At 35.2% G+C, this 25,691-nt stretch overlaps 1 protein-coding gene across 6 annotated transcripts in view; it reads left to right on the top strand.

Annotated features, from left to right (window-relative positions):
• Positions 1-25,691, top strand: part of LOC110449220 (Kv channel-interacting protein 4-like) — a 500,831-nt gene that overhangs the window by 108,531 nt on the left and 366,609 nt on the right. For 5 of the 6 annotated variants that reach the window (XM_021495925.1, XM_021495928.1, XM_021495927.1 and 2 more), the window contains one exon: positions 5,870-5,872. The exons of the other annotated variant lie outside the window; for it this stretch is intronic. In XM_021495925.1, coding sequence (XP_021351600.1) covers positions 5,870-5,872 — 3 coding nt within the window. The remainder of the gene's footprint in view (positions 1-5,869; positions 5,873-25,691) is intronic. 6 annotated transcript variants of the gene reach the window in all.

Below are 25,691 nucleotides of genomic sequence, written 5' to 3'. Positions count from 1 at the left end.
GACGTCTAAAGTTGTTCACGAATTCCCGAGAGATTTGCATTTTAGCAATGGTGGCTTAATATGGCTGGGGAGACAAAGATGTGTGTATTGAAGACATGAGTCTGCTGCATTACTGTGACAAACTATTTCCTGATAAATGTGTGTTTGCTTTATCTATTTTCATAGATTGATATTTTACGTCCGTTCCATAAATTTTGTAACAATTCCCGCAGCATTGTAATTACTTTATCAATAGCGTAGATGAAAGAGTTTAATATTTTAAGGCTTTAAGTAGTGGTTATTAAATTATATATATATTTTATCCCAAACTATTTTACAAGAGAAATAAACGGTGAGATTTCCTCTTTGTGAACATATACTACGAGTTTTGTCCGCCATTATACTGTGGTAAGAAAACCATTTTACTTTTACGTATGTTTATTTCTGTGATTTTATGTTAAACTACCCATGTACAAATATTTGTAGTCTGGAAATTTAGTTTTGCAATTAAAAGCGCGAGATTAAATTCGCGATTTGATGTTAAATACATCTGGCAACAATTTTAAACAAGGAACGTATGACGAATTACATAAATAGTTGCTTAAACGTGGCCAATAAAGTGTAGTGATATATTTGAAGTTACAATCGATTTTCATCGAGAACTAACTAAACAATATTTGTATCGTGACATAAAAGTAATTTAAAGTTTATACACGGATTTGAATATGAAAAGAATTATATCAACAAATTGACAATGGAATGGCGCCTTTATTCATAATGGCTGAATTCCTTAATCGTTTAATGCACAACATATACTGCAAACAATTCGCCAATGGCGGATTCATAAGCTCACCAACGAACTTCATTGAACAAGTATTGATTAGTTTGTTCTGTACCTAATTAGTGCCACGTAGATAGAACTAAAGGAGTAACGATAAAAATACCTCTAAAATAAGAATGTTTACGGAATCGATTGCTGTTGCTAAGTGAACATAAATACAATATTACAGACCTAATGTCTGAAGCTGGCGTGAGATTATTTTAAGAAGGCATCACAATTGCTAAAAGTATGCTATTTATTACTGCATAGCTTTATGTGTATGTTGTTTTGTATTAAGAATACATTTTTAACTTTCCTGATGTATACGCCTAAAAGTAAAACACACGGAAGGTAAGTACAAATGACGATGTACAAAGTACGTTCTTTGGACAGAGCTACATTTGAATGTCGCTCTGCCAATAAATGGCGGCCTATTTCAGATCATCTTAAAAACACTAGATGGATGGAAAAATATTTGTATGATTATGTAATTTAATGTATTTAAGTCGGTGTCAAATAGGTAATATTTCATGTGCACGAGAAAGATTGCTACTTTTCTCGTTCGCGTAATTGCCTTTTCATCACCCAAGCCTCAGCAGCATGCCTTGCTGAACTTGGGATAGTTCCATTGGTACTTTGTGATTAACGAGATGGTCAAGGTACATGGTTCCGGATAAGTATATTGGATTACCTATTGCCGGTTTGCTATACGTTAACGAGAGAGTGATTCAGTAGGTCCCTTGACGGACTCCTAACCAACTTATTCTAGAGCTAAGGTATTAATCGTCCTGATCGTAATCGTCTGATTCAGCCCCAGCTATCATAAGTCACTTTACGGAATAAACTCGCACGGCGATGTGCCAGAATGGTCAAACTGGTTACACGATAGAACACTTGGATGTCTGATAATGTTGTTCCCTATTATATTAAGTGTTTAGAGACGTGTAAGAGACAGAGACTCGAAAATCAATATAACCCCCCTGTTAAGGACATATAAACTATCACTAAAGGTACATTATGAAACTTTTCCTAAAATCTCGAGAATTAACTGGAGTTTAAAATACACTGAAATACTCTCCGAATAAACCATGATTTTGTGTAGAATTTATACTTCTCGAAACAAAGGTATAGGTGTATATATTAGAATCAGCTTGTCCGCCTGTCTTTCTGTCCGTTTTCTGGATAAAAGTCCTGTCTACACAACTTCTCCTTAACAATTATGATCGACATTTGATGGTATGTACATGTATAACCGTTAAAATAAGGTGATTCAGCACTGAAAAGTACTGTTAACAATCCATTCGCTGACCGTGCCACGTCAGTGGTCAGAACCAATTATACAACCTGTGCTGCCGTAATATGACATGTGAACTTCGTGTGTGTGGCAGATCACATACGACTCAGAATATAAACAGCCTTAAACACAATATTCATTCACCTGTTATAGTAAAATTCACTAATAATTCACGTAGCTAGTATTGTTTTTGCCAGCGAAGGTTTTTAATCAACCCAATCATCGTTTAAGAAATGTTTCGACGAAAAATCTTTGGATTTCAAGTTTTATAACCCATGGCTTTAAGACAGGTTTTCAGAGTTTTTCGTCTGTGATGGCCGTGTTGTTTTCCTTGAAAAGATAAGAAAACTAAACTGATGTCACTAGCGGCACTAATCATTTAAGTATTTTTGCAGTGTCACCTCGATTCCTGTTAGTGTCTTTTCGTGTCGATTTATGTTCCGAAACAATTCGTTCATGTTGACTTTTTGTGCTGAGATATCTCAGATGACCTCAATCACAGCTGAGGAATAGTTAATAAAGATAAGGTGAACAATTTCAAAATTGTATTTTGACATAGAGAACAGATTCTAAAAACTGTTAACTTATCGATCCTTAATTGCTGCAATGATAACTTCAAGTTTCATTTATAATATAGTATTTTTATAAACATGCATGAACTAAGGCAATCAAATCACTGTATTGCGACTACACACCACAACTTCTAGATCATATAAGACACCCAATTTAGAAACTAAAATAATAGCTCAACTTATTTGATCACATATGTTGGCATAAAGTCGTATCTGAAACAACGTGTTTCTTATGTTACCAAATTACATGAATATTTCTGTTTTATTGGTAAAAGAAAGTAATTGTTTAACATGTTTTTTAATCTCATTTATCCTTGTTGTTACTGTTGATATTGGATATCTTCTGTTTTCGTCTCTAGTGGTTTGCTTTCTTATGATAAGTTCCCGACGTGATGTACGGTGCGATGACGTTGCACATCATCACATAAATACATGTATATCATAACAGTACCTCCAATACGCTTTAATCTGTCATTGTGATACATGTTAGAATCGCTACCGATGGTGAGTTCTAAACTGACGAAATGTTCTTATTGCGCAGCTTAATATATAAGGTGTTTGGCTCTTTATTTTTACAAGATTTTCATATAGATATACGATAGTCCTTACTTCGTATTTCTGTGATTTATATTTGTGGAGCAAGGTGGTTGCACTATCAGATCCCCGAGGCTGCCCGTAGCTATGGAGAGGCTACTCGTAGCTATGGAGAGGCTACCCGTAGCTATGGAGAGGCTACCCGTAGATATGGAGAGGCTCCCCGTAGCTATGGAGAGGATGTCCGTAGCTATGGAGAGGCTACCCGTAGCTATGGGGAGGATGTCCGTAGCTATGGAGAGGCTATCCGTAGCTATGGAGAGGCTACCCGTAGCTATGGAGAGGCTGCCCGTAGCTATGGAGAGGATGTCCGTAGCTATGGAGAGGCTACCCGTAGCTATGGAGCTGGAGTTTACTCTAGTACGAAACGCTTGTTTAAGCAGAAATTACACGTTGCAGCAAAAAGATATTAATATGTAACGTTATAAAGGGTTCATAAACGTCTCTCACCTTTTCACTTTTTGATGCATTCTATATATGATTCAAAACAATTTATCTACAGATAACTCATTATTTGAACTTTTTTTACCACTGATGAGTCCTATAAAGACGAAACGGTCAAATTGTGCAGCAAACAATTGACTTAAGTGTGTCTTTCGTTTATATGTCACGTGGTTATTTATAACCGGCACATACATGATGTTTTATTATGTATAGGCAATGCTATCTCGGTTTTGCGCCTTAATTTTCTACCAGTTGTGTATTGCACTTTTTTTCTACTTTGTACGTGATACAATGCAATAAAACTGTTTAGTTCCTGGCAACAGTTGTCGGATGGAAAACCGAAGTACGCGGTAGTGAAGCGGACGTAAATACTCCAACAAATTAACAAGGCTCCAATCTTCTTTTGGAAGAATATATGTTTTTATATCAACTTAATATCTGATTATAATATTAACATTGCTTAAAGACATAATTAAACAGTTTCTTGCATAACACTGGAGATAATATGATGGACACAAGACGTAACAAACGAAAAAAAAACCCCGCTTAATCCTCCGGAGCACATGATTTTGTTTTGATTTTGTTTGTGTGTTTATCATTTATACTTTACAACCAAGGTAGATTAATGATGACAGATTATTGCTTTAGTCATGGGTTAAGTTTTTAATATTAAGTACTCAGATATTTCCTTGAACAACTACATTTATTAAATTAATATAATACTTAGCATTGTCAGATCTCAAAGCAATAACATTTATGATATAAATATTCCTTGGTATTATAATTCTGCTAGAACTGAACGTGGCTGTTGGGAATTTTACATGTATTCAGTGTCTCAGTAAAACATTCAGTACCACACACTAACATGTTATTGCATGAATCAATTTGGTAATTGTATTTAAGAAATGAATTGCACTACACTATAGAGGTGGTTCGTCGTTGTATGACACATCGGTAATGTTTGTGGCTAAGAGGTGGAAATCCGAATAGGTATAAACTACTGTTGAAACAGAAGGGGTGGGCGTGAAACCCCTTAATTATTTGAATTTCTAAAACAAGATGAATCATTTTTTCAAATTAATATTTAACGAATCGTGAATGTTACGAACTGTAACACTACTCCAAAATGATAAGTGTGGCTTTAAGAGTAACAGTAAACATGAGAGACTAAGAAATCGACCTGAAGTTTTTACCATCTTGTATCTTGAATGATGAACGTAAAGCCACAAACATTTACTTATATAGTGTTACCTTTAACATTTGGTAATAGATACAGAAAGATAAAGCGTACCCCCCCCCNCCCCCCACCCCTACACACACGTTATTGCACATTTAAAACAATTTGTGAATATATATAATTTGCCAAAACAAGGAATAACACTGAAATATAAATTCAACAAATGAATGACACTACACCAGGCAGCTGTTGCTTCCTACTATGAATGAGCTAATATCCCTTAAACCATCTTAAACTATTATTATGATAAGATTAGCAAACTGAAATGGCATCGTTTAAACAAATCACTGTTTGTTATGTTTCTGTAACAATGATAAGTACATGTATGGCGCCGTAATGCTTGTAATGCCTGAAATCCAATATATGCAATAACAATGTTAAAATATTTTGACTGAAAAAATATTGATTATATTTCGATCGTAAAATAGACATTTTGTAGACGCAAATGAATTCCCAATTCCTATTCTGTTCAACATACAACTGACGAAAATTGTTAACATTTTTCACGCTATCTATATAAAATTCACTAAAATTAAACCACTATTTACTCACATCGAGATGTGCATATTTAAAGAAAACGAGTTTAAGCTACTCTTTAAAATGCTTCAAGTAAATCCGCGGTGGAAGCCCCCGTGTTACGCAAAGATCATTACATACCGACGGTAGTACATCTGTATCAGTGCTTAATTTCTCGGTGAATGGTAGTTGGGTATATAGGAACATAGCTGCGTAGTATGTGCGTTACAGTAAGAGGGGTCTGAGCAGAATTTATGAGTCTCTCTATTGATTTGTTCCATAGGCTCTATTCTTTTTCGGTAGGCCTGTCACAAGTCGGCGATACCATGTACAGAATCAACGGTACCGTATACTTTAGTCGCCGACAACCACCGTGATGCTCTTTGGTGACATGTGTACCAAGTAGAGCTCAGTGGGTGAAATATGTATTTAGCTGCGAATATCCAAATCCAATGATGATAGAAGCGTAAAACTTTGGAAGAACTGTAAAATATATATCTTATTGACGGATACTTCATCAAATAAGATAAATATATCTCATCGTTCAAAATCCATATTTGTTCATATATGTCTATCAACAAATCACAGAATCAATCAAATTTAAAGTCAATATCAAGTATAATATAAGGGTCACTCTTATGACCACAATATGTTGGAAAATAACCTATGCGGTTCAGAAGGGTTAGCGCATATTGATTCACGTGATGTATTTTGATATTGTGATTAAAATTGAAGCTTATATAAGTATGCCAGACGTTATGTATGGTACAATGTACCATGTAAAGCGGTCGTAGTCAGGATGTTCTACATAACGTAAGCAAGGGCCCTCAGACAAAAGATAACTATGAAAGGTATATACATGTTACACACCTTGACTGTTAGCATAGGAACCGTCCACTGTTTGTCCATGGAACACATCATGACCTAGAGTACGTAAGTATTGTTTAACGTATAAGTGTTATTAATCTAATTGTACCAAATATTATTATTTCTTCTCAAATTGTTCTTGTGTTACTAAATGGACCTGTTAAGTATATCCACGGCTATTACATTTAAGTTTGTTCTTATTGAAACCGAGGCTAAAAAATGAGGACTCTCCGAGATATACATATTACAATCAAAAGATGTCCTTAACGAAAATGTTAGAATTTCATATTTAACGGACAGAATAGCTTTCTGATGACATTTGAATCTACAGACAGTCATATTTCCTACATTTCATTAAAACAATGAAGCTTGTTGACACACATGCATCTCGTAAAAGAAATTAGATGTTCTGTCATTAAAATTCTGAACTATAAATAGAATTGATAAGATTATAAGACTCTTTCATACCCAGGGGTGTAGGATAGGGAAATTCCACTCGAGGGTTTTCAAATTTGGTAAAACCCGAGGCTCTGGCGAGGGTTTTGCTAAAAATTGAAAATCCTGAAGGTAACAGGTTTTACTTTTATCACGTCGCCTTTTTCGCGTTAAGGCATCGGAGTGTTCCAAATTCGTGACGTTACGTCATTGTTGAGGTTTTGTGACGTCACGTCACATGAAATGGGTGTAAGATAAAAAAAAAATCCTACGCCCCTTTCTTACCCTGGACAGCTCTATTTTACACACAGGGAAATGAGAGAAAAAATAACCTTAATGAATACCGCACACAAGTATTTATGACACCTTTATGCTATATCTGTATACAGGATGAGTATGCGAGTTTCTTGATATATTGATATTTTTGTGTAGTTTTTATTTTATTTTTTATTTTTATGATGATCAATTAAAGTTTGATATAAAGCGTTCTACTAGTTTCATGTACATCTTCCTAGCATGACCTTTGGATTCGCATGCTTGGTTCAATACACGCTACAGCTACAGAATATAAATACTGAAAATTAAAACTCCAGCGTCAGGTAATCTCTTCAAAGTCCATCTGCCGTCCGTGAGGCACTTGAATTTACATAAATGACATTTTAGCTATAACTAACGGTATTCATTTCTTATTTATTGTTATTTATTGAGACAGATAGTGCACAGCTGGTGCATTATGCACGTTGTAACACTATCTTATATGTCGGAGAAGATCGATTGAAGCAAACCCATGTATTATGTTACTATCAAAGTTCAGTTAAGCAATTCCACTGGGATTTTATTGCTTCGGGGGAATCAATCTTTAAACTCAACAACCAGCCTGTTATCTTTGGAAACGCATGTTATGATGTACGTTATTGATAGTGATGAACAAATTGGAACAGAACAAGCGTGCCCCATCAAATACACGTTATACAAAGTTCTAATGTATAAATCATTTCAAAATACAAGCACAAATCAGCGAACGATACCATTTACAATTTGATTTCTTGATCTGTTTTAACATTCAAATAGCCCTATACTCCTATTAATAATGAATTCAGGTACAGGCAATTACTCTTAGTATTATCCAGTCCTGAACAATCTTGCCAAATCAATTGTTTAGAAACAGAATTATCCTTATCTGTGTAATACATCTTTCATTAGAACACAGAAAAGGCAATCATATCACAATTAATCTATCAAGTTATTAACTTTTCTCTATTAAACGCCAGATCATCCCAATGTTCGTTTGTAATAAATATCTGAGTTAAAAATACAAATGTATAAATAAGGTTTCTTACTTACAGGGCCCTTAACCCCCTGGTTCGGATATCTTTAAAAGCTTCCACCCCAGATCTATCTCACCCTTCTCCCTAATATTCTCACAATGTCCTATACACACATACACATTTACGTTTTCTAAAGATTGTAAATGTAGAAATACAATACACTGTAGAAATGTTCATGGATTTAAATGATAATAACATGACAATCGGTATAAAAATGCAAATATCCAAGCTATTTGTTTTCGAAATACATGTACAGAAATAGTGCATTTCATAATTACTTTTTGTTATAAAACTACTATTTGGACATTTCCAACAAATAATTCTATAAATGTTATAATTGGCTTGTTCCAGACAAAATCCAGTCTGATTTGAACCTGTACAGGTAATGAGTACGTTTGTTTGTCTATACACAATTTCTTATTAGAAAGCAGTCGAGCACAATCAAACAGCTGATATATTAAGATTAATTATTTCTGATGTCCGTGTAAATAAGGCGATATCTAAAGCAACTTTAATACTACGGAGATACTCTATTGTATATGACAATGAATGATTAAAACGAACATACATTCAGTTAAAATTGCTCTAGAAATAATAACATATATTGGATATGACATTACACCTAGCCAAATCCATACTGAAAAATAAGTACACTGCCTTACAGTAAAATATATTGTCCTTTCCAAAATGTTCAGCACTCATGAACATATTAAATAAAAACATGTTCCACTCTCGTTGACACCTTCAATACCTTTCTGCGTGAACATTTACATTTGACGACTCTCCAAGATACAGTACATATATATGTGATTCTCACTACTGTTTTTTAAATTTGACTATATTTATCAAGCACAGGTAAAATGAAACAAAGATGTAAGGAATCATAAATTCTTTAATAAATACGGACATTTGTTCTCTGAGTATTGCAGACAGAAATGGTGTCTGAGAAGAGGTCATAGATCATATTGGAGAACTAGGCAATGTATCAAGAAGGAAGGCAGTGATTATCTGGTAACGCGTGGCTAACTATTGATGTCTGTGTGCTGTCTGCTACACAAATGGACTCTAACAAAATGATATATGGCAAAATTCACCTTAGCTCCTCATGTGTCCATCAAAGCCATTACATACAAGGCGGTGCAAAAAAAGAGCAAGCCACTAACACATATTAGTGCGGATATCCGTCAGCTTTGACAGTATTCACAGTTGAGAAACGTGTGTGATATTTACACAGGTTAGAAAGTGGTATGATCTCAATGTTAATGTTGTCATCAATACAATGTACCTGCTACATACCGCATACGTTCAACCGTACTGTACTATGTATGTGTTTGTTCCAGGAGTAGACAGTACATTTAAACCGCAATTAATCAACAGTACAATAAAGTAGTGTACAAGATCTCTATGTGGCATTTATGTTTGGTGAAAATGGTTATGTTGGCATGCATGTACCTATAGTGTAATACTACACTGGGTAACATTACAGGCTGGACATATCATAACAAAGAAAACGTTGTTATAAAACTTGTTGAAACATGTAAGGATGATTGCTATGTGAAGAAGACACATATGTTTACCTAACTACAGTTATATACACAAACAGTTAGTCATGATGGGTGCAACATGTGGTTGAAGTATCCGGAGACCTGGGTTTGCCTACGTCTTCGGTGGTTTTTTTTTATCTACTTTTAGTTTCTTTTCAGATTCAGTTGTTGTGTCGACAAGTTTCGCCCTTTGTGTGCTAATGTGTTATTTTAGCATTATAGAATTCATAGTAAGATATAAGGATTATTACGCAAAATTGTTTAGAGGTTGCGTTTTCTTTAAAATAAAGACGCGTTTTATGAACCGTTGCACACAATACACGGGTCAAGTATGTTAACTTGTATGGAGTAATTAATGAATAATAATAATAAATCGCCCTAATTGTACAGAACAGATCAGGTAATCGATACACACACATAAACACACTTACACTAGTACATTCTGTTTACATGACCATTATGTTTTGATACGTTCCATGGAAACAAGTACTACAACATAAAACAATTGATGTTAAATGCAATGTGCAGGCGTCCAAGTCGCGATGCTTGTTACCAAATTGCTAAGCTGATAAATACGAGCGACTATGCCTACGACACAACTGCTTTGGATTTCCGTACTGCTGCCAAACAACTGCAACAAGGCATTCGAAACATTTTCCGACATGACTATGGCTTTGATAAATCATTTCTGAAAACGAAACCCATTCCTTAAGGAACCTTTAAGAAAAAACATATTCAAAATGAAATGAACAAAAACTAATAAACAACAGTGTTTTGGATATAACCAGTGCAGCGGGGCAGACATTTAAAAGGATACTTAGTTGTTATAATTATCAACATTGATATGAGTACCTTCCTATGTAATTTGTGTTTCTATTATAAATATATAAAGCAGTTTCCGATAAAGCTAATTGATGAAATATAAGCACTACTGGGAATGGAATTGACTGTCCTGACCTTGCCTTCAGTTTTAGGGATTCATGACTCCGTAGTTGATTTTGAACCCCGAGCCCTGGTGCTAGTTTAAAGGATAATTCCGCCATTAATCACATGGGATGCTACTTTGTTTACTAGAGAGATATATCCATCGATCACAAATGACAATGACACGTTTTTCTGAACGATAGTAGCAATTGTGTATTCAGTGTTTCATTCATGATTTGACAGGGTTTTGTGGTGAAATTAGAAGCTCCGTGGGACCTCGATCTACGGCGTGTTGTAGTAGCATCACCAAGCATAGGACGTGTTTATTGCTTAGGCGACAAGAATTGATCTGCTGTCCCCATTGCATTAGTTGATATCTTTATCACTTCTATCTCTTTCATCTATTGGTCCCTTGTCGTACTTAAATATTCGCCTCCGGTTGATTGTTTGAGCTCATGTTCTCCTGAATATCTGTTATAGTGTTTCTTTAGTTCCTGTTGTTGTTTATGCGAGTTATTTCCCTTTGCAGTTAACGATATTGTTTTCTTTTTCATTCTCGCTGTATATTGTAACAATAATTATCTTGGGGAGATGTCACAATATATGTCCATAACGTGACACTTTATTAGGATAGCGCTGTAACATAGTCCCCTAACTTGACTCAATCACATGTGGAATGTGTTGTTAGAAGAGACAACGTGTTAGGAAACACGTAAAATACTGTTACAAAACAAAACTAACGTGTTAACAAAAGACTGTGAGTATTATTGCCAATCGCAAGCAATTTCTAATCTAATCTATTCACAATAAACTTCATTTGTTAATGTTGTTTTGTTATTAAGCTCTCGTTATCTTTTGTAGGATAGAAACCAATTGATTGAGTATGTTTTAATGATGCTGTCCTTCAACATTTGCCAGGCTACAGAAAGGCAATAAGTGTACGTTTCCAATAACCATGAAACGTCATTCCTTAGTGGGAGATTGTTTTGTTGTGATAAACCGCTTTATTCGCTGGAATAATAGGAAAGTTAGTTTAAGTTTTGTTAAGAGAACAGTGAAATGCTATATTGGTCTTCATACAAAAGCTTAATTTTGTCAATATATAAATCAGACTTGCAATATTTATTCATCTGGTCGTGTGGAAAAGAAATAATTTCGTTAGCTTTTTACAGGTTAAGAATTAATTGTATTAGCCCCGAAAGATATCATTTTAGTTGTGGCCTTGACTATCACACGTTGGTATGGAGATTGCTATAAAGTCGAAATCAATTTATGGTTTTTGTCAAAGTAACATAATAAGTGACACTAACCGCGGTAATAGTCATATTCTATTAACGAAAAACAAAACTATTCAGTTTATTTTCATTGTAAAATTAATTTGCTGAAATTTTTCTCATAGATATGATTCCTTGCTTTTAACCAAAATAAAAAAAAGAGAAAAGAAAATAACAAATATGGGTATCCCGTGAATAATCTGTACAAAAATTCTTGAAACATTAAAAATCTTGAAAAGGATTCTGACTAACTAATTTTTTTTGGAAATGATCTATTACATATTACAGTACATGAATATGTTACACATCTATATAGGTGACCGGGAGCTTAATTAATGCACAATGACGATGCAGCTTTTAAATTATATGAAAACAAAAAGCGTCTAAGACTTTAAGTATAGTTCTTTGTCTGAGAGCCTCCTTCCGTACCGTAGTGGTAACCGGCTGTATCTCTCTATACACAGTCTTAAGTGCTGGTTAGGAAACCCCTGTACACCAAGTTTCCTAGACCTACAATCTATAATGTTCGCCTTGATTGATCTCTGAGAAAAGTTGGTTATACTCTGACCCTGCAAAGACACAGATAGTTGAAAGGTTTCATATCTAAGAATATGCTGGCATTTATCTTTATTTTGTTGTGTCTGACATTTTATTTATGTATAGCATATCTACTGAGTAAGTATTTCCCAATAGGCTATATTTGTTCAAAGATATTTCTGATTTACGGTTTTGAATAGTTTAAAAAAAAAACCAAGACAGAATGTGTTAATATGGAGAAATACGAGTAAGATCGTCTTCGTTTCTCTAACACGTGACTTGATTTTGTTGTTTTTGATTACCTATTGTTGTAATCCAAATCTTCTAATGTAAGCTCATATCCATTACCGATACCAATAACTGTAGGCGAGTTTTGGAGACCTGTATAAACCTTGGAATATTTCATCGCAGACAAGAAATTCGTTATATTCAGTACCTCGTTAAATTATCTATCTCAGCCCTATCTATAGATTAAATAAAAATTCGGTATTATGATGAATTAAACGAGGGCATACTAAATGATATATCAGCAGTACATACACACACCTTACCACCAAAAGGTTGTTTACATCATAATTTAACACACTGATAACAATAAACATTATGGTTATTTCTGGTTCTATCGGTATTTTTTAGTATAACTACTGTAAATTCCATGTGAAAGCTGATCCTGCAGGTATTTTTTAGATACATAAATGTGCACTTGTTCATGTATAGTTTATTTTGAGAACAAATTAATGGCGATTAAATCGTTTGAAGCATCATCGCTAAAGCAGACTTCGTCAGAATTGGTATAAGTTAAATAAATAGTTATGGAAATTTGTTTAAATAAGCATTCATGAAAAGTAGTTTTCTTATTCCTATGGGTTTAACATCTGTATCTCCAAAAAACCATATATTTTGTATGACGATAGCTCACTACATGGAAGGATTAGAAACAAAATATACGCTAACATTCAAATTGTTGCACAATAACAGCAGTTTAGTTTTTGTTTCCGCTGTGTTTCTAAAAAGAGGACGAGAGGCAAAATACCAGATTATTCATGTGACCTTATATTAGTGGCCTCTTACCGTAATGCAGTGTGAATACAAGCTAATTTCTCCTCCCCGTCAAGGTTACACGTAACACTTAATGCCATGTTATTCCCCACAAAATTCCTGTACCCTATACTTAACTGTAATTACGTAATTATACTCACCTCGTATTGACAAAAGACGAGGATGCAGCATGTGTTTGGTGTTGCTAGATCTGCATTGGTTACAAAATAATTGCGTTACAATTTAACTCAATTACACGCCGCTGGTGTTTGGCAGGTTTTAGTTTCTGTTGGCTAAAGGATGGAATGCATAGTCTTCGTTTAGAGGCCAGACTTACGTTCAAAGGAATATCTGATTTGTTTTTGTTTACATGTTACATGCATGCTTGTCGGATGAATGAATAGATATTTTCTGCAAGACTGTTAGACGTTAAAACAGACATTGTATGTTAATAAACAGTCTGTGTATTGGCAAATGGCAAAACTTTTTTTGAAACGCCCAAACTTGAAATACCGACAGATTTATCATAAGTAACTTATCAATGTATACATATAATTGTTAAATTGAGTAAATGTAAATATTGTTTACGCTCACACTGACAAGCTAGCTTACAGAAAAATTCAAAATATAATACAAATTTGCAACAATCCTACCTTTCCTTTCTGATAATTGTATTGGTATTCGTATGATAATGAATGAGTGTGTGTCTTTATATATGTGTTTGTTTTATGTCATGTTATGTATATATTGTAACTGTATTGTATACTAATGTAAACAAATCATTTCAGTAATAATTAACATAACTTTAGTATGCATATACAATATACCTACACCCATCTTTGTAGCCCAAAACCAAAAGATTCAAATATCCCTACCTCCCTACCGTGACGTAACCCATATCTCGCCGACAGAGCCACGGAGTGATCTCTCTTCCTCAAACCCCTTTTATGTTTGAGGGGGAAAAAGAGAAAAAACCAGTCTGTGTATTAATAATATTTATAGTTTATTTGGTGTTCGTGTGTGCAGTTACAGGATAAATGTATGTATGAACAACTAGGCTAGGTGTCTATGTTTAAGTAGATTAAAAGCAAACAAAAATTGAAGAATCGGTAGCAAAAAATGCTATTATAGTTTTGGTATATTTTCTCGTACATAATTATTATGTCAAGGCTAAATACTCCAGGTACATAGTGCCGCTAATACGGCTGTCCCACTGTCATCGCGGTAAACAGGATATTTTTTTGTATATAATTTTGTTTCAGTAATCAAAACGTCTTACAGTCAAACATTTTCGCTGGCTCCACTAATTATATATTTTCTTAACCTTAATCTTAAACCAGATTTAACATATATAGCACAGCTACATGTGCAAGCTTAATAATTCTTCATACGTCTTTTATGAGCCCAAACAACTATTTTCCACCTTTTCGGCTCTCAATAAACCTGAGTATGTAAGAACCAAAACGTGATTATTTTTATTTTATATCCTTTACAAAGATTCAAAACGATATTGACTTGGACTTAAACAATGTTTGTTTTGCAGATACAGCGAATTTAAGATAGATACCGAAAAGTAGGAAGGGTAGAAGAAGTAACGCATGAAACCATTAGGACATTTATTTTCATTGTAAGAAATCATGTTAGGAGTTTTATGTATGCGCTATGTTTCATTTTATAATCAATTGTATTGTGTCTTTGTTGGGTTTTGATTATGTTCCACATATTGTGTACATGTGAACCAAGAAATCTGCTTCGACCTTAAATGTCATTCAGCTTTACATTAGCATACGGGTACACAGCTGATGAGTGTTTTATGCATGTTTGTCGCTGCGTTAATGTATCTGTTTGTACTGTTCCAGTATTTACAACATTAGTACTTTAACTCACTTTTAACAAAGAAATATAACCGTAACGCAATCTGTAGGACTCAGTTCGTCGAGAAGAGTTTTGAAGTTGGTAACGAAACTTCCAAGATTATCAATGTCGGACAATAATAATAAAAGCCGACTATCTTTTTAAACATGTCGATCATGCGACTTTTTTTATTTATTTTTCTGGAAGGTTCTGGCGAATAAAAGAAAAGATTTCTTGCAAGAAAAAGTATTTTCGGCGCCTTAGGAAAAATGGTCTTGCTCAGAGCTGTTTCTTTGTATACTTGCATTATTTATAACCCAAACAGCTCGGATAGACTATCCTGAATTTTTAATCAAGGACATTATAGATTTTTTTCCATCAGCCGCCTCCTGCCTCGAACTTTACTTTCAACATAACCAAAAAAGACGGCTTCTTACTAAGTTGTATTTCAAATCAAGAACTTTCCCTTTCTCGACAGTGATATCCCTGTTCCCTCCTTTGTTAATATATCACAGTTGGGTCGATATTTACGATTTTACGCAGTATAAGTTCCTATAGACGATCTTACAATATAGGAATTCGAGAGATGCATGTTGATAAAGTGATGGAGAACATCATGATCTCATTGGTCGGCATTTCACATTAGTGCACCTCATGGCTTATCTGCCGCATCTCCATTCCCACTTTTACGGGGATGTGACTATTTTCTTGGATTCGGTCAATATTTACATAACGGCGTCGTCGATGAATCCGAAGACGCTTATCGTTCCAGAAGGTCTGTTCTCTTCACTGTTGACTTTTTCAAAAGACTCCTTATTCATATTTCCCCTATTGTCATCAAACTACGGCCTGTTTACGCTCCGTTTTTATAATACAGTTTAATACAAATCAGAATGGAATATCCGATTGAATCACTATGATATTGACAGGAGAAGCAAACACTTTTTCATATATTGAAACATTTGGTTATCTATAAAGTGTGCAATCTTGACTATGTTATTATCTTATTTGTTAGCTTTATCTTGTAGTAGTACGTCGTTTGCATTTTTACTTATTCATCTATATACTTTAATATATGGGGTGATACATCTGTCCCATTTTCAACTTACTAAAAATTCCATTGAATATTGATATTTAAGGAAGAAAACGCCTAAACAACTATCGTTTTGTACATCGCATTTGGAACCCTATCATGTTGACTCAATGAGAGAATGATCCGAGACACAATGAACAAGTGTTTATTGTTGTAGACACTAAAATGTTATAGTTTGAAATACGATCGTCATGATAACATTGTACCAAGTACGTAGCGTAGATTAAAATCTACCATGTAGAAAACCTTATCTGTAAGCAGTTAATTGGTTTGTCAGGACACTTGCATCACGGATATTCGGATAATATAACGACTAAGGGGATGACGGCTCACACGTATCTTACGCCTGAGGGACATATGTATGACTTTATAGAACAAATATGTAAGTCTGAGGGACATATACATGACTTTCTAGTACAAATATGTACATATGAAGGACAGTATAGTACACTAATGTACGTATAAGGGACATGCATGTGGCTGTATAATAGCTGTATAGTAGAGACATGTACATCGGAGGGACATATGTATAGATGTATAGTACAGATGACTGTATAGTAGAGATTTGTACATCGGAGGGACATATGTATAAATGTATAGTACAGATGACTGTATAGTACAGATATGTACATCGGAAGGACATATGTATAAATGTATAGAACAGATGACTGTATAGTAGAGATATGTTCATCGGAAGGACATATGTATAAATGTATGGTACAGATGACTGTATAGTAGAAATATGTACATCGGAGGGACATATGTATAAATGTATAGTACAGATGCCTGTATAGTAGAGATATGTACATCGGAGGGACATATGTATAAATGTATAGAACAGATGACTGTATAGTAGAGATATGTACATCGGAAGGACACATGTATAAATGCATAGAACAGATGACTGTATAGTAGAGATATGTACATCGGAGGGACATATGTGTAAATGTATAGTACAGATGACTGTATAGTAGAGATATATACATCGGAAGGACACATGTATAAATGTATTGTACAGATGACTGTATAGTAGAGATATGTTCATCGGAAGGACACATGTATAAATGTATAGAACAGATGACTGTATAGTAGAGATATGTACATCAGAGGGACATATGTATAAATGTATTGTACAGATGACTGTATAGTAGAGAGATGTACATCGGAGGGACATATGTATACATGTATCGTACAGATGACTGTATAGTAGAGAGATGTACATCGGAGGGACATATGTATACATGTATCGTACAGATGACTGTATAGTAGAGAGATGTACATCGGAGGGACATATGTATACATGTATCGTACAGATGACTGTATAGTAGAGATATGTAAATCGGAGGGACATATGTATAACTGTATCGTCCAGATGACTGTATAGTAGAGATATATACATCGGAAGGACACATGTATAAATGTATAGAACAGATGACTGTATAGTAGAGATATGTACATCGGAGGGACATATGTATAAATGTATCGTACAGATGACTGTATAGTAGAGATATGTACATCGGAAGGACATATGTATAAATGTATAGTACAGATGACTGTATAGAACAGATATGTACATCTGAGGGACATATGAGTGACTGTGTAGTACAGATACATGTATGTACGTATGAGGGACACATAAATGACTGACTGGTAGGAAAGTTAACGCAAAGCGTGGATTATGACGTCAGACTCTATTAACTCTGGCGTCAGCATATTGCGTTAAGAAATACCTAGTGAGGCAGCCGGGAGTATAACTTCCAAATGTTGTGACTGCCCAGCAAATAATTGATGCTAATCCTGGATGTATACGTCACTGGGGCTGTTGCATAATACAGTGATTCTGACGTCAAACGTTTTTTTTTTTTTTTGTGTGAATAACTCCCTGGCAAAGCAGTTAGAATAAGCGAGGATTACCTAACTGTCTCCCGCTCTCCTGAGTAACACTATCACACTACTTCAGTATCTCGTGCTAGGCCTTGTAGGCACTCCGATCACCTTATCGATCTGAGTAACAACCCCTAGGAGCGTGTTCTTCCAAATAAACCTGTATTGGAGACCTGAATGAAAATCAATACACAAAAACCTTTGATGTACACACGTGCCGCTTGCGGTAATGTGTATAACTAAAAACAGTACTTAAGGTTACATTGACAATCAAAAACCTAAATACATATCATATCCCAATTACAACGTGAAATATTTCCCAAAAACGGTTTACACGATATAATCGTATTGTTTTATTGTGAAAAGAGTTAGAAGGATAACAATTGGTACATATATCAATACTGTGTGTCAGCTGTCGATAAAGATATGTTCAACAATCCTGTATGGCAGGGACCATATGTGGTGCATGGAGCTTTTATAGGTTTTTTCTGATCCTTGTAGATTTGTACTTTACATCTATCTCAACCGCTCTTTTACCTCTAGTTAAACATGGTACTTACTAGAGCAGGAATAACGTTCTTTCTAAAAAACATTTCTATGACATTAAATAATAATCGCGATAATGTCTTACGGGAATGATAATGTTATTTATCATCTATATACTACTATATACCACCTACCGGAAGCATCATAAATTCATTATCACTGGTTGTCAGTATGAGAAGAAGTTAGGAACGATTGGAGAACGGATTGTCCCATTCCCAAGCACTTAGGAACGTATTTCCTCAAAAAGAACGTCTGCTCGCGCCATATGACGTCCGAAACCGGAATAAGTGTCCACACAAAAGTCATCAGCGTAAAAAAAATAGTCCGTCATAAACATATCGATACAAAGTTATGGAAACATATTGTGAGAATAACAACACCATTTCAGGTGTAAATGTGCATATGTTAAAGCTAATGAAGATATGGTTGTTTCAAAAATATATTGTTATACGTAGTTTTAAGGTTCATATTCCTCCGCGCAAAACTTGTGTCGCGAGCGTTGACCATTGAGCTTAGAAGGCATTTGGAAAAGATGTAGCTGCGGGAACCGTAGCTTCTATGTCCGATTTTTTTTTTTATTTTTTTATTATTTTTATCCGAAAAAAAAAAAAAAAAAAAAATCGGACATAGAAGCTACGGTTCCCGCAGCTAGAAAAAATGGTGTTTGGTTGAGTTTTTTAAAATGGAGAAATGTATAAGATATGAGTAAAAAGATGATAAATAGTTTATCATACAGTGTTTTCAGTGTTTGCCGTTCGAACAATTTTCTCTTCGCTCGCACGTAGATAACATCGAGAGTGCACCTGCGGCGGCCTCTCAATTTTATCCACGTGCTCCCGATCAGAAAATTGTTCTCACGACAAACTCTGAAAATACAGTGTGATAATCTATAAATATCTGTTTTCCTAATTTGGGTTCCGATATCATACACATAGTGTGATATTAAACATGTCTATCCTTCCAGAACAACGAGTCTTAATCTCATTGTACTTTTTCAATAGTCTCCATGTTAATAATTATTTGGTTCACATTTACCTTTGTTGTATTGTTGACACTTCGCTATTCTCTTGTCACATTTCTAACAGATGCAAAAATGTTCCAGAAGCGTTTGTATTTTCAGCTAATTCCAAATTGATTATTTTCGGAATGTTGAATGCAGATGTTTTAGCTATTTTGTTAACGTTATTTAGTTTGACTGTACAGCGTAATTATGGGAAAGATCTCATCACAGGGATTCGCTAGGTTTATTATTATGACAACGATGGTTACTGCTGATGTCTCGCGACTATATCAATTAGTACATTAAATTTCGTATCAAAATATTGTCCATCTAGCAGTTCATTCCATTCTTTCATCATGTCAGTTTTCGACATCTTTTGGCATTGTTTTAGCCAATATTAGGCGTTTCTGCTCGTCACAAACACCGGCTCATGACGTCGAGAACAAATATCAATAGCATCAATCATATTTTAACATTTTTTCTTGATGGCCTGAACGATAGATGGTCCGACAAAATAACTATCTTTTGTTGAATAATATATATAATCATCAGTAACATGTATATTAACAGTGAGGTTGTGCTTTGAAATATAACATGAAGGTGCGGTGTGTTGGCATGGCAATGGTGGAACGTTTTCAGCATGTTGTGCATAAGGATAAGATAAGCTTCCATGTTTTGTGGGACAGAAATGCCATCCAATGGGTTTTGGACTAGAATTGAAGAAGCGCAATGGTTAGTGTACTCATCTTGCACTACGAAAGCCGAAGTTCAATTCCCTCATTGGTATCATGTCGCTTGTCCGACTATGTTGATTTCTTTTGGTTATTCGGTTTCCTCCTACATTCTGACCCTGAGTGTTTCCATCTTGGCAAACAAGAGTGTAAATATAAGATAATTATACCCGTAAGTTGATCATCTTGTTACATAACTGTCATAAAATGAATAAAATAACGTACATAAATTATAGTAATAATCGATGCTTTGCCACGAATTTTAGTCTAAATCCACAGCTCCCGATAGACGAATGTATTTATCTTTTACAAACAGATATGAAAAAGGTTTTTTCCCATAGTAAGCCTTTATGAATATGTATCATGTGGAAAATGTATCAATTTTCCTGCCAGCTGCCCAATTTGACATAACCGTAAATGATAACGTAATGTAACTGTCTTGTAATGACGTCATAATGACAACCACGTTAACGTGACGTGAAATATCATATCAGATATAGTTTGTATTTTGTCGTCGGATGACTTCTTCAATTACGTATTCATTCCTGTAAATGCCGAAACCGAGGGAACGAATGAAGTTATACCGATTATGTACATGTAACTGGTAACTTGTCGCTCTAAGGAACGTCAAAGTGAAGAAATGTTTTTATTTTCAATCTGGTTACTCACAGATACAAGCACCGAACAACTTAACTACCGCTTTATCAAATTAATACACTGAAGATGCTTTCAATTAGCTCTACGTTCCATGCTAGGGCGTCGTACTAGATAATCCAATTGTAGTAGCACGTTCCTCGTCAAGTTAAGAGAATTATTGAAGTCGTGCAAGCATCGTTTTGGCGTGTAGAAATTTCTATATCGCTATACCGATGTCATATTTAAATCTTTCCTGAGAGTTTCGCGCCATTTCTATTGATTTCTGTAATCTAATTGTTATCGACCAAAGTAAGCCACGAGATGTGTTTCCTTCTTTAGTCTGTACAAGTTTGTGGCCTGCTGCACAGCGTGCAGGCTGAGGACCGGTGGATGAGGGGTAATACAATAGTATCAAGTTAGAAGCCATTTTTGCACGGTTTATTACCGTTTTATTGCTAACATGAAATTTAACATTCTACGAATAGGACCCAAACTGCGTGCACGGGATACGTATACGTGTTTGGTATCCACCTCGCGTGCTAACCTCCTTCCACTAACTTAATCTTAGAAAAATTTAATACAAGACAAGTAGCAGAACTTCCTTATATATTGATTAAATTGCATTAGATTGTATGATCTCGTGATATTGAAATACATTTACGTTTTATTTGTATTGTTAACAATGCTTTATTGATTAACTAAAATCGCCTGACAATACATGTACTTATAGGATAAGTTGCCAAAAAATCCTTGCCAAAGAATAATTCTGGATTTTAAAATAATTCATTATTTTAATTCAAATTGCACATTTTACCCAGAAATATAGTATGTGTAAGTTAGAAACATTATTCATAATGCTAGCCATATGCATAGGCACTTATAACCCATTTATGGCCCAGACAAAATACACAATCTTTATGTAAAAACTGACAAGACTTCCACCGTGAATTAAATGTGTACGGCAGCTGACAGAATAGGATTGCTTTGTAAATTTGATAAATGTGATGGTGGACGGTGAAGACACGAGAGGAATGCTACATAAACATTTCTTGCCTAGACCTGTTACCAAACGTTTAGAAAACACCAGTGGCATCACGCTCAACTGAATGACAGGATACTCCCACAGGGAGTTTTCAAGACCAAGCGAAGTGTTGTGTTCGCTTGCAAACAATTAACACAGCCACATGTGGCTATCTTCAGAATAAGTGCAGTATCATATTTGATATTGAAAAAAATGTATAAAGACTCAACCATGTCGGTACATTTTGTCGATGTGTATGAAATCAAATAACATCCTGAAATTCGAACAATATTACTGTATGGTGTCAATATCTGGTTCGTCTGCCCTAAATATTGCTGTAATTAAAGGCTGATTCACTGCAAACATAAAACCGGCAATGCAAATACAATGCAAAACAGTTGACATTGAACAAGATACCAAGTGTATTGTACTGTTCGACAGTAATAAACACTGTACCTAAGGGCTGTAACAGATACGAAAACCATTCGATTTATTGTAAAAAGTGAAACATATCCAAAAACAATGAGTAATAGCTTAGCGCTGAGAGAATGACCCGAGGTGACTCCTGAGAGTCCAGGGAGTCATGCCTCTCCGTACTGTTGTACTACATAACTTATATTGAACTAGAGGTTCCTCGATTTATTAATAAACACACAGTGTGGTTACCAGACTAGCATAGTCGATAAACGATATCAAGTATGTACCAAACTAAACGATAAAAGGTATCGGCTATGTTCAGTTACAAAGAAAATACAAAATCAGTTACATTTAAATACCTAATTACAATTTTAACAAAAGAAAATTATAAATATTTTTTTTAGTAAAACATAATCAAATATTAAAACACGTTTACATACATCATCGATCAGAGTGATACACTAGTACTGTGGTTGCACTTTTCAGTAGTCTGTGAGTGGCCAACCATCTTGTGACTGGTGCGAAATTTTGAAAAAGTACATACAGTAAAGCGAAAAGAATATGTACAATTGCACTCGATTCGAATGCTCTTGTGTTATATTAAAAAAAAAACTGTATGTAAAATGTGGATATCTGTATATGAACCCGTCACTGAGTGAAGTAAATATTTTCATACACGTGTCTTATATACGCTATATAACGGGATCAGACCTATCCGGCTCCATCACCTCGTATATCCTAGTATCGTTAACAGCACACAAGCTCTATTGATCCTGTGTGTTATGGCAGTGAAAATGAATCCAGTGCTGGTCAAATAACGCGAAGGCTGTTAGTGGTGTTACTACGTGTCTTTACAGCTTAGGCTTACTGTACGTCAAATAACTGTCAGGTGGGAGGATCATCAACTCAAATTCGTTATTCGGTCGGATGTGTGTAAAGCGGTTAGGTGTACAATGTATGTGTTACACTGAATTCCTCTCTAGTGCAAAGACGATATTCGTACACTGAATATTTTTCAGTAACAAAAAAACCATTTCGTGTAACACTGTAATTCCCTTTATTGTACATACCCCTTTTGTTCAACTGAATTAACCATAGGGCAAAGACGTTATGTGTTACACTGAATATGTATTCAGTAGTGTAAAACCATTTCGTGGTACACTAAAGTTCCCTACATTGTACAGACACCTACTGTATGTATTACACTGAAATTCCCTTCATTGTACAACCACCTACTGTATGTGGTACACTGAAGTACCCTTTATTGAACAGATACCTACTGTATGTATTACACTGAAATACCCTTCATTGTACAGACACCTACTGTATGTGTTACACTGAAGTATCCTTCATTGTACAGACACCTACTGAATGTGTTACACTGAATTTCCCTTCATTGTGCAGACACCTACTGTATGTGTTATACTGAAGTACCTTCATTGCAGAGACACCTGCTGTATGTGTTATACTGAAGTTCCCTTCATTGTACAGACACCTACTGTATGTGTTACACTGACGTTCCCTTCATTTTACAGACACCTACTGTATGTGTAACACTGAAGTCCCCTTCATTGTACAGACAACTACTGTATGTGTTACACTGACGTTCCCTTCATTGTACAGACTCCTACTGTATGTGTTACACTGACGTTCCCTTCATTGTACAGACACCTACTGTATGTGTAACACTGAAGTCCCCTTCATTGTACAGACAACTACTGTATGTGTTACACTGACGTTCCCTTCATTGTACAGACACCTACTGTATGTGTAACACTGAAGTTCCTTTCATTGTACAGAGACCTACTGTATGTGTTACACTGAAGTACCCTTCATTGTACAGACACCTACGGTATGTGTTACACTGAAGTATCCTTTATTGTACAGATACTTACTGTATGTATTACACTGAAATTCCCTTCATTGTACAACCACCTACTCTATGTATTACACTGAAATTCCCTGTATTGTACAGACACCTACTGTATGTGTTACACTGAAGTATCCTTCATTGTACAGACACCTACTGTATTTGTTACACTGAAGTTCCCTTCATTGTATAGAAACGTACTGTATCTGGTACACTGAATTTCCCTTCATTGTACAGACACCTACTGTATGTGTTACACTGAAGTTCCCTTCACTGTACAGATACCTACTGTATGTATTACACTGAAGTACCATTCATTGTACAGATACCTACTGTATGTATTACACTGAAATTCCCTTCATTGTACAACCACCTACTGCATGTGTTACACTGAATTATCCTTCATTGTACAGACACCTACTGAATGTGTTACACTGAATTTCCCTTCATTGTGCAGACACCTACTGTATTTGTTACACTGAAGTTCCCTTCATTGTATAGACACGTACTGTATGTGGTACATTGCATTTCCTTTCATTGTACAGACACCTACTGTATGTATTACACTGAAGTACCCTTTACTGTACAGATACCTACTGTATGTATTACACTGAAGTACCATTTACTGTACAGATACCTACTGTATGTATTACACTGAATTACCCTTCATTGTACAGACACCTACTGTATGTGTTACACTGAAGTATCCTTCATTGTACAGACACCTACCGTATGTGTTACATTGACGTTCCCTTCATTGTACAGACACCTACTGTACGTGTTACATTGACGTTCCCTTCATTGTACAGACACCTACTGTCTACCTACTGTATGTCATACACTGAAAATCCCTTCATTGTACAACCACCTACTGTATGTGGTACACTGATGTTCCCTTCATTGTACAGACACCTACTGTATTTGTTACATTGACGTTCCCTTCATTGTACAGACACCTACTGTACGTGTTACATTGACGTTCCCTTCATTGTACAGACACCTACTGTCTACCTACTGTATGTCATACACTGAAAATCCCTTCATTGTACAACCACCTACTGTATGTGGTACACTGATGTTCCCTTCATTGTACAGACACCTACTGTATTTGTTACATTGACGTTCCCTTCATTGTACAGACACCTACTGTCTACCTACTGTATGTCATACACTGAAAATCCCTTCATTGTACAACCACCTACTGTATGTGGTACACTGAAGTACCCTTTATTGAAC

The sequence above is a fragment of the Mizuhopecten yessoensis genome, unplaced genomic scaffold (assembly GCF_002113885.1).
Source record: "Mizuhopecten yessoensis strain PY_sf001 unplaced genomic scaffold, ASM211388v2 scaffold4535, whole genome shotgun sequence".
Taxonomy (NCBI): domain Eukaryota; kingdom Metazoa; phylum Mollusca; class Bivalvia; order Pectinida; family Pectinidae; genus Mizuhopecten; species Mizuhopecten yessoensis.
Note: the sequence above shows the minus strand (reverse complement) of the source record. Positions and strands in the feature narration are given on the sequence as shown.